Below are 11,724 nucleotides of genomic sequence, written 5' to 3'. Positions count from 1 at the left end.
TAGCTTGTAAAATGAAGATAAACCTATCAGTATCAAATCAGGCAAGCCCTTACACTACATAGGAGATTGTATAATCAGATTGTATATTGCATGCTCAGGAAGCTTGGTTTGATAAAGACATATGGGTTTTATTTATGAAAGGCAAATCCACTTTGCACTACAAGTGAAAAGTGCACTTGAAATTGAACTGAAAGTACACTTGGAAGTGCAGTCGCTGTAGATCTGAGGGGAAGATCTGAAATGAGTTGAAGCTCTGTTGATTTTATTATCCAATCATGTGCAAGCTAAAATGCTGTTTTTTCTTTTCCTTGCATGTCCCCCTCTGATCTACAGCGACTGCACTTCCAGGTGTACTTTCAGTGCAATTTCAAGTACACTTGTAGTTTGCACTTGTAGTGCAAAGTGGATTTGCCTTTAGTAAATAACCCCCATAGTATTACATTATATTTCAGCCATTGCTATGAGGGGATTACCTATGTGCCTACTATGTATGCATACAGTCAACAACATACTTTGGCATTCTGTTGCTTATTCAGATTTCCGAAGGGAATGCTGCCATTTGTAGTTCCACATTAACTTTCTGTCATTTGTAGTCCCACATCAGTTAAGTATATTTTATCTACAGTTCATAAAGAAAATGTATAAGTCTTGAACAAAGTAAGGATGGGATGGTTACCCATAGTAAGTACACAAGCTACATACTGGCTGGAACATGAAATTTGATTGTCTGCTCCCATATTGCTCCAATCTTTAAGAATCCCCCCCAGTGTGTAGCTGGATTTGGGAATGCTCACATAGCATATTGTGATTTGTGATGCCCTTTATTTTTACTGGAAGGTAGAACACAAGATCACAAGCCCATAACTGTTTTATAGTCAACAATCAGTGTATTTACCACAAAGCAAACAGCGCCTGGTTTGTATTTACTGTCTCTAGATCTCCTATCAGGCATAAAGTAAGGCTTTATTGCATTAAGATTGCCTTAATAATGTACCCGGCAGTAATGTGCTATTGAGATGTGTTTCATTATACAAACCATTCCATTTTGTGACAGAAAGGATGCAAGATAACAGAAGCCAGGAAAAAGGGGACATTGTTTATTTTTTTATTTATTTTTATAGAAAAGGGGGGGCATTGCTAAATAAATATAAAACCAAACTCATTCTTCAACAGAGGATATTGATCACAACCCTGTGAACTAATGTGCAGTCTCTTACGTTTAGATTGTGATCTGAACACAAAGGGGGTCTCACTGCCCCATTATCACCATAGCACTTGACTTCATCAATGCAGGAGATCAGCCACCCCTGAGCAATAAATAGCTGGTAGTAAGGGGACTGGAAGGGGGAGGGAACCTGGTGTTTATGTGGAGACTTCGGTTGCTGTAAATCCATCAACAACTCAGACAGCTAAGAACATAGTAAGTTACCTAAGCACAAATTCCTGGCTTGTGCGCATGCGCGCACAGGTAGCAACCAGTTCTTTATGAGCAGGTGAGATGTTCTTGTACAGGTAAGAGAAAGATTTGTTGAAGCTGGTCGTATCAACAGGCGGTTCCCTCAGTCTATCATCACCCAGGGATTAGAGGATGTCCATGCTGGCCAGGATGGGGGATTGGCAGGTGAGATGTCACTCCACTATTTAAATGATATTTTAAGAAGTGCGCCTCTTCAGTGACCCTTGGATTATTAATGAGTATGTGTTTCCTGATTCTACCAGCATTGTCACACTTTTTTATTTACTTTTTTTTTTAAGGCAGATTAAACTGTACTGTGGATCTAATTTTATAGTGGAAGGCCATGGAGGTTCAGATAAATGTTTGCCTTTGTCTGCTCTCATGGACTGTTCCTGTTCATTAAAAATACAAGGCAGGTGAGGAACAGAGCAGGATAAACTGCTCTGAGCCACTTATTTTTCTGTAGGGTTATAGGTTGGATAGAAAGGTGAATGATATCTGCTTGGAATTCATTCACTCTACAGGCAGGCCACGTTTTGTGTTTCCATGTGGATTGTTCTTTATATACTATAATGCATGTGATTGAAGAGTATTTGTATAAAGGGGTTTACTGTACACTGCATAGAATATGTGCATTGCTTGTTATGTATTTGTGTTGTAATGCATGTATTTCAGAGCTTGTGATTTATTTTCATATACAGCAATGCTCTCTCCAAGGCTCCAGGGCCTCTAAGGTGTCTGTGTGTTTAATACATACATATATATATATATATATATATATATATATATATATATATATATATATATATCAGTACATTACACATATATATATATATATCTATATATAGATAGATAGATAGATAGGTAGGTAGATAGATAGATAGATAGATAGATAGATAGATAGATAGATAGATAGATAGATAGATAGATAGATAGATAGATAGATAGATATTGCATACAATACATTACATTCATTATATATCTTATATATATATATATATATATATACACACAGACACCTGAGAGCCCCCCCCTCTCTCTCTCTCTCTCTCTCTATATATATATATATATATATATATTAGTGTATATAAAATAAGTATGTTTTAGAGCTTTTGATCCCTTTTTATATAGAGCACCACACTTTGAAGGGGCATGCAGGTGTCTATGTACACTATAAATATATTTACATATGTGTATGTCTATCCACAGTGCATACATCTATGCTTACAAGAGATGTCAAGTTGTACACACTGATGTCTGTAGAGATAAATGTACAGTTCAGTTCCTGTACCATGAGGTATGTGTGCACTGCTTGCTTATATACATACACAGTTATAAATATATATAGCATATATGCACAGTGCATATATATGCTTGTGCCCTTATTTTCCTTTTGTATGCATAGCAGGTATATATTCAAAACTTCTAGCCTATAAAAAATACACACCTATAACTTTGTTAAAATACATTGGTCTGACAATACTTTAAAACTTTGGAATAAACACTCTATAATATAAATTACCACCACCTGTGATTCAAAGATAAAATACGAGGATTATTTTAATATCACGATTGTGATATTTAGCAATATCCTTTACCTAATTGTATTCAAGCATGGCATAGTAAGGCCTACTTTGTAGCTTTGGTGTTTGGCTGGCATAACTGTTTATTTTAGTTACTAGTCTTTGTTATAATAGGATGTGAGTGATGTATCCGTGGCACAATACATTTGTATTGTATATAGTGTTGATATAAAATGTTGCCACCATTCCCTTTTGTTTTAAAAAGGTACTATCACAATATCAGTAGGTTCAGCTGTTCATAGGGCGGTAATAACTCACGAATTATTATCTGCATCTCAGTGAGGCTTGCACAGGATATGAATATATTTTTTACTATATATAGTGTTTATATAAAATGTCGCCACCATTCATTTATATCTGCATACCAGCTTTGTAGTATCCTAATATCAGTAGATAGCTTGATGGTAATAATACACCCATTTATCTGCATCTCAACATGTATATTTTCTATTATATATAGTGGCTATATAATATGTTTCCACCACTCCTTTATATCTGCTGCTATGTATTATCAGGTGATCAGTGAGCAGCTGTTCAATGGTAGTAATAATACACGAATTTCTCTGCATCCCAACGAGGCTTGCACTGGACATATATCTTTGTATCATCTATGGTGTTTGTGTGTTGTCACTATTAATTTATATCCGCATTATACCAGCTATACAATATCACGTTATCAGTGCTGTTCGAGGGTGGTATTAATAGTCTCTGCATTTCAGTGAGGCTTGCACTGGACATGTATATTTTTATTCGCTATGGTGTTTTATGTTGTCACTAATGATTTATATCATCAGCTATACATTATCACGTTATCAGTAATCAGTAAGCTGTCCAAGGGAGGTATTAATACAAGAATTAGTCTCTGCATCTCAATAAGGCTTACACTGGACTTGTATATTTAAGAGTTTCACACTATTAGCAGGTCCTTGATGCAACTACTCCACCCAAGAAATGTTAATGATGACTCTTTTAATGCAAAGACTATTGATGTGCTCGGTGGTGTTAAAGCGTCCTTTCACACTCTTGCTAACCTTCACACTGCTCTGTTTGATCCTAACGCTAATAATTCGCATTCAATTAGCTGGGCGGTCATGGTAATCTTGTTGATGTGACTGTGGGCCCCGTCTGACCTCAAGTGGATGGCGCTAGCTCCAGCTATAGAGCCCTTTTCACAGTGCCAACCTATTAGCACATACACCAAAGGCTAATCTCAACGTCATTTTAACTTCAATGAGCTAAAAACAACTATTTGGACTAGACAAGTGCAGGTACAATAGAAGAGAGTACACTGTCTGTAGTCTAGCAAAGACCTCCTGCATCTTCATGACATTGGACTGAGCTGGACCCTATTGCACGTATCAATAACACTGGGTGGGACTGCTGCCTGTTCTAACTGCTAACTAGACATAGAATAGAAATAAAATGACTCTGGAGTGAAAATGAAACCTGTCGGGGGTTGATTTACTAAAAGGCAAATAGGCTATTCACTTTGCAAAGGAAGTTGCATTTGCAAGGGGCATTTTCCCCAGAGCTTAGTGAATGTGGTGAAATTTCTCTCTGCACAGAATACCCAATCACATGAAAAAAAGAAAAAAAAAAACATTTCTGCTTGCACCTGATTGATGATGGAAATCAATCAGAGCTTTGTCCCTTTCCAAAGCTCTGGGGGAAATTCCCTTGCAAAATGCAATGCCACTTGCAAAGTGTACAACCTATAGCCCTTAGTAAATCAACCCAAAAAGGAAAAGACTCATGCGACTAAAATGCTCGGAGAATTTTTCTTTTCTCTATAGTCGGCAGCTTGTCCCAGTTGCTCCTACGAGTCCAGTACAATTAGCCATTAAAATGAACCATTATACTAATGTCAAAGTGAAACTGTTCATTAGATGGTGCATAATTTTCTCATTTCACACGTTCCCAATATATTCATTCACCCAAACAGAATATCAAATAGGACACAGGCTAAAAAAAGGGGAGAGTGTCCAATTGAAAATGTACAAGAAGGGTCCTCCTAACCTTTTTGTATTGAATTGTATTGTAATATTGTAATATGGTAATATCCCTTTATTGTGTAAATAATAATAATCTGAATTAATTCATGAAGTCAGTCTTCTATGAAAAGAGGACTTTCTGATTTTTTTAAAAAAATACATAATATATTTATTATAGACACTGAGGATACACTTACCCAACATACGTGTACCCATCTTGAAATTCTGACCAACAGAAATGCAATTTCAATGCAAACTACTGTATTTTTTTATGTGTTTATGATGTTGTTACTTGTCCTGATACTTTAAGAATAGAATAGAGTAGTTACATTGCTCATGTTTGGCCAGATATTTTTTTCTATGTTGTAGCAGCGTCCTTCAGAGCAGGTTCTTATGTCACCTAGCAATTGGGCTATTGTTGATATGCTAATAAGGTACTTAGGGTTTGTTGGAGAGAAGCAGAAGAAAAAAAAAAGAGGCAACTTTCCACCATTAGAGGGAGATATCAGAGCACCAAACACTGCAGCAGCCTCACTCTTTCTGTACAACACACAGGGGCTCTAGACTTTTGTGGGGACAAGGGAGAAAGGAGAAGAATTTCTCTTCCCAAAAGCCCATGAAAATGCTTTGGAAACTGACCGACAATATCAAATACGAGGAGTGTGAGGTAAGGGTTAGGAGCCTGAGATCAGTTTCTATGCACAGATTTTAGAACTTGAGCCTGACTTCCACATTCTCAGTTAGAAAAAAGCTTGGGGTATCCTGATCTCTATGTATGATGGACTTCCAAACTGCTTCTCTTTGCAAGCAAACATTACTCCATCACGGTAACTATGCCTTTTAAGTAATTGGGTTTTAATATAAAACGTGTACTTTTATTTGAACACCAACACTGTTCTGAATTGATTTTATTTATTAACACATTCCATCTACCTTATCATCTTATTTTAACAATGAACATAAAAGAATTAAATATCATGGATAGGTATGCAAATTTTAAAGCAGTGTAAATTAGATAGTTTTATGTTTTTTTTAATGGTAGTTATTTGCATTGTATATTTTCTGGTCGGTGTATCAGGCAATGAGCTGTATTTTTTTTTAATAATATTCTTTTTGTTTTAGATGTTTTTTTTTTTTTTACTACGTGGTTTGTGTGATGCTGCTTCACAAAGACACACAAGTATGTGTATAGAAAGACAAGCAAGGTCGGTGTAATTATGGATCATAGTCTTGTTAAGACTTGCAGGGCAGAGAGCTGGGAGGATTCCCCAAGTGGTTGGGGCACTTTACAGATGGACAGTTGAGACTTGTTTTTATCTCTCCTGCTTGGATCTCTGTTGTAAATCTGTAGTGTGTCAATAGAGTCAGCCTTTCTTGTGTTTTTACATAAGAAAGCCTTGATGGTTAGCATATGGTTTTCAAAAGTTTTTTTTCCTTGGTGTATTACAAGCAGTAAGTATATTTACATTTTCTGCAATCAGATGACCTTATGTAAAGGAAAAAATACTAATTAGGCATAAGGGAAATGCAGATGATGTGACCAGTCGATGGTAGCATGCTTCCCATGTGATAGTGGCTGAGCACAGAGCACCAAAAAAGAAAACTTCGCCCAGCTCCAGCCCAGAGCCTGTAATCTCGCTTTCAAAGTGAGATTAAAGCTTTATTTTGTTAGGTGTGCATAGTTCTGTAGGAACATGCAGGCGGTAGATGACTGTTGTTATTCTAACCCTAGCCAGCTAAGAGCTCTGTAAAGTTGAGCATGTCATATTTTGGAGGAGTTGTTTGCCGGAGTGGTAGAGCCAGTCGGACGGGTTTGCAGAGAAGGAGCCAGGATCAGGCGGAAGAGAGGCAAGCTTTTTTGTAGGAGCTCCTGGCCGAGCCTTTAACCGGACAGGAGCTGACCCATAGACATCCCTGGCTGGAGCACCTATGGAGAAGAGCTGAGCTGGAGGTAAACCATCGAGGTCTCCAACATCTGGACTCTGGATCTCTGAATGAAGGACAGGAAATCAGAGCCAACACAATAAGAACAAAGTCTCCCCACCACCCCACCCCCAGCTCCCTTCCGGGACCTGCATGCTCCCACAAGCACACTAAACTGCTGGTGACTTCCAAAATCTACTGCTAGGCTTTCTGCCCCCTCTTTGTCTAAGCCCAGGCAACAAGGACATGAGAACTCATCTAGGAAAAGAAAAAGAACCTTCTTTTTTTCTGAAACAGAAAGCAAAATAAGCCTTAATTAGAGAGGAAGAGAGATTCCTGGATCTGCCTGCCTCCATTGGAATAGGAAGCTGCTTTGTGAGCTGTGGTTGTTGTGGTTGGAGAGCCCATCGGGGCTATGGATCAGGTTCAGAGGACAGGAGATCCGGGCCCCTCGGACACAGACATGAAAAGCAAAGGGCTGGAGAACCCAGAGAGTCTTCCCATTCCCAGCAGCAAGAGGAGAAGCTCAGAAATGCCAATGGCATATTCAGGATATTCCCAGGATTCCCAGGTGCCAATTCCTTTTTTTTTTTGTTATTTGGTTCCCCCCCCCCTCCTCCCCTCCCTACCCCCCATCCTTTTCTTTCCTGTCACTGACTGATCCCCACACTCTACAGCTCTTTCACTTTTCATGCCCTGCAACCTTTAAAATGTCCCCCCTTCCCTGTGATTCGTCAGCCAACCCCCTCTCTCCTTCACTCACTCGTGTCTCTCTTTCTTTTCCACCCCCTCCACCTCTCTGATTAGATACACTGATTCTTCATTCAATGGACGTCATTTAGAACAGGGCTCTGCCTTGAGTTGCTTTGCTCGGTTCACGCTCGATTTCCAACCATTCTTCCTTTATTAAGTATTGGTGTAATATTAATAGTCATGAATATCTGCTATTAGGGCTGGGAGGAAGGCAAAGCTCATTGCTAGCAAGCCCAGCACCGCTACACAAGTCAAGAAGAGAGAAGAGATTCAACAAGGATTAAGGAGCCCAGCATAAAACAGAGAGAGAGAGAGAGAGGAAAAAAAAAAAACTTTGTACTTAACATCTGAGCCAGACAGTGTTTTTTTTTTCTTTCCAACATCAAATGAAGAATTTCTTCCAGTTCTGATGGATTATGGTGTTTGGTGGTTTCTTATCAATCCTGGGCGCTATGATTTTCTAGTAATAATATTCTAGTGCTGGCTATTTTGTAGCACCTACATTTCTTTTTCCTCCTTGCTACACAGCTATTTTTTTCCATTTTCTACCTTTATTTGTTACATTAATCTGCACTGATGTTAGTTCACAGTTTTTCCGCGATGGTGAGTTTTTTCTATTATGTATATATTGTTTGTTTTTGTTTTTTTAATTGCTATGGTTTAAAATTGCTGCACGTTTCCGCTTTAGGCTTCAACTCGTAATATTTATTGGGCTGGTTCCCTGTTTTTTTTTATGACTGCTATTACCTGACATGCGATTTTATCTATTACATCCTGTGTTTTCTCCATGATCAAATGAGCCCTTAATATTTTAAAACGTCTGTAATGTGTCGGTTCCGAGTTAACCTTAAACATATGCTTGGCTTGGTATGCCCTTTAATTTAAGGCATACTTCTCCCCAAACCTATCCATCCGGCATGTGTGATTGGATTGGGGAAAAAAATGTTTGTGGAGGTATTTTTTACATTGACCGCATTAACGGGTGGAACATCTTTCCATTAGAACTAATGTATTTTCTATAAATACGCTATTATGTGGGCGAGGAGACCTGTACATCTTGAAAGCCAGCCATGGAGAAGGGTCGGGAACCAGTATACGGGCAAAACAGACAAGAAACAAAGCTTGTCACTTCCATCAAAACAAATCATTAAGGGGAAATTAATAAACTGTGCATGTGCCAAGGTGTATGTGCCTAGGTGCATATGCCAAGGTGTATGTGCCTAGGTGTATGTGCCTAGGTGTATGTGCCTAGGTGTATATTCCAATGTGTATGTGCCTAGGTGTAGGTGCAGGTCTGTGGAACAGGACTTTTTTTTTAAGAATTGCAGATTCTTGAAATAATTCGTTTAAAATCATCTTATATTATCTTTAGGCAGCTATTGCACAATAACAGGGAAGCAATCTATGGAGGAATATATATATATATATATATATATATATATATATATATATATATATATATATATATATATATATATATATTATATATATATATGTGTGTGTGTGTGCGTGTGTGTATATATATATATATATATTTTTTTTTTTTTTGTTGGTTTGTTTAATCTCTCCCCCCCCCCTCTCTCTCTCTCTAGTTATAGCTTTGTTTCTTAAATCTCTTTCTCTCTCTCTCTTCATAAACATATATATATATATATATATATTAATAGATATATATAGTTTTATAGTTTTTTAATCAATCGTTCTCTCTCTCTTTATATATATATATATATATATATATATATATATATATATATATATAAATATATATATATATATATATAATATATATATTAATCGCTCTCTCTCTCTCTCTCTCTCTCTCTCTCTCTCTCTCTCTCTCTCTCTCTCTCTCACTATATATAGGTATTTTATATAGTTACACATAGTTACAGAAAGCTTATGGTGGGATTTGCTTAGCAACGAGTTGAATTTTAATTCTTGTCCCTCTGTTTTCTCTCCTAGGATCGTCACGACGGTACCAGCAATGGGACAGCTCGGTTACCTCAATTGGGCTCAGTGGGCCAGTCCCCCTACGCCAGTGCTCCCCCACTTTCCCACACCCCCAATAATGACTTTCAGCCCCCCTATTTCCCTCCTCCTTACCAGCCCATATACCCCCAATCCCAAGACCATTATGCCCACGTTAGCGACCCCTATAACCTGAACTCCCTCCATGCACAGCCCCAGCCTCAGCACCCCGGATGGCCGGGTCAGAGACAGAGCCAGGAGGCCAGCCTTTTGCACACACATCGGGGGCTACCACACCAGCTGTCCGGCCTGGACCCACGCAGGGATTACAGGCGACACCACGAAGAACTACTGCATGGGCCTCATGGGCTAGGCTCAGGACTTGGGGACCTCCCTCTCCACTCCATACCTCATGCACTAGAAGACGTCTCGGTAAGCTGTCCATTTCTCACCGACAGCCTTGACTTCATTATGATTTGCTATCATCTTTTTTCTTTTTGAAGGCCTTGCTGTATACATGACTGTCCTAAAAGATATGTCCCCCTAGCCCACCCCAGTCCTGTATGTGCACCCTTCTTTCATACATGGACTCTGAAGGCAGAACTGTTGACTGAAGGGACTGTGGCATAGCATTTCCTATCCCTTGTAAAGACCCAGAGCCACAGACAGGATGGATGTGTTGTGTAATAAATAATCTGTCCCTTATAATTAAGGAAATGGCATGCAGGAGCAATCTAATACAGCCCCTGCGTCTACCTGCAGCTGGCAAGCCTGAAAGACATAACAAATGAAAGTGAGATATATTAAATTCCCCCCTTTTTCATTTTTTAACACATTATAGGCAATACGTCATTAGAGAGCTCCCAGACCCCATCAGGGCCTCCTATCCCACTTCTATCGAATTAAGTATGTGAGGGAGAAAATTGAACAATAAATTATTGGAGCCTAATTCGGTTACCAATAAGTGCAATTAAAATGTTTTGCAATTAAACGTGACATTGATCATTCACAAAAGAAGGCTAAGGGAAGGCATATCCACAACAGTTCACTCCAAATTTTGACACCAGCCTACGTATTGGATTTAGAGAAACCCATGGATAATCTTTCACCATTTCCAAAAATACTTCCAAAAAATGAAAGGATTAGATATTGCTGAGAAATAAGTGTTGACAGTTTAACGATTACAGAGACAGATGGCAGAGGATATATCTAATAACATAGAACGTCATGTCAATGACTTTGTTGCACTGAAATTATGATCGTTTAGATTTTTTTTTTATTGTACTTGTGTTCATTTTTTATTATGGTTATTTCACTATTTTAGTTGCAAGAAACAAAAATGAATATTTCATTTTAAATGTTGATAGGTAATCCAAATTGCATTGTATAGGTGTTTTTTTTTATTATTATGAAATGGCAAAAATACCTGCCCATGAACGATTTGTTAGGAATTCCTTATTTTTATTGTTATAATGACCTGTCAATGGTTTGATCATGTAGATGAGCATGGAGGAACCGGCTTGTGTATGTGGAATGCTATGTAAGCACAGGCACACATCACCGGGGGGCATAAAGAGATATGGGTGGTTATTTAGGATTAACTTGATGTTAGTTATTATTTACTCAGCTTGTTTGTTCAGTGCTGCTGCTCGGCGTTTAAACGGCTATAAACGCTAATAAACTGCATATATATGCTGTCAAGAACAAAAAAAAAAGAGTAAAAAAAAAAAAGCAGAAAGAACCCAATTTGCTAGCTCTAGCTTTGCTTCATCTTTTTGTAACTAGCGATGAGTAGAAATGAAGAAGATCTCGGAAATAAATGAATGATCCCCTAGCACTATGGGGTCTTTCCATGTAAATCCTGGTGCTGATCTGAAACAACCCAAATCAAAGTATTCTTTTTTCTAGTTTATGGCTTGACTGAGCCAACATAAAGGGATCAGATTTCCCCCCATATACTTAAAAGAGAGAACTAAACTAGTCATTTCTGAACATTTCTCAATTTAATTATGCTTAAATGCAGGAGCACTTTAGGCAAGTTACAAATGAG

At 38.2% G+C, this 11,724-nt stretch overlaps 1 protein-coding gene across 6 annotated transcripts in view; it reads left to right on the top strand.

Annotated features, from left to right (window-relative positions):
- Nucleotides 1-1,437: 1,437 nt before the first annotated feature.
- The window catches only part of TFAP2A (transcription factor AP-2 alpha), a 39,265-nt gene continuing 28,978 nt past the window's right edge, over nucleotides 1,438-11,724 (top strand). For 2 of the 6 annotated variants that reach the window (XM_073631039.1, XM_073631038.1), the window contains exons 1-2: nucleotides 7,737-8,309; nucleotides 9,669-10,106. In XM_073631039.1, the coding sequence (XP_073487140.1) occupies nucleotides 8,283-8,309; nucleotides 9,669-10,106 (465 nt within the window). In that variant the 5' untranslated portion in view covers nucleotides 7,737-8,282. Of the gene's footprint in view, nucleotides 1,622-5,515; nucleotides 5,698-6,694; nucleotides 7,525-7,736; nucleotides 8,310-9,668; nucleotides 10,107-11,724 lie in introns of those variants that run through there. The other 4 variants (XM_073631037.1, XM_073631035.1, XM_073631034.1 and 1 more) reach the window with 4 other exon arrangements.

The sequence above is a fragment of the Aquarana catesbeiana genome, linkage group LG05, assembly GCF_042186555.1.
Source record: "Aquarana catesbeiana isolate 2022-GZ linkage group LG05, ASM4218655v1, whole genome shotgun sequence".
In the NCBI taxonomy this organism is placed as follows: Eukaryota; Metazoa; Chordata; class Amphibia; order Anura; family Ranidae; genus Aquarana; species Aquarana catesbeiana.
This window is presented reverse-complemented; position numbering and strand designations above follow the sequence as displayed.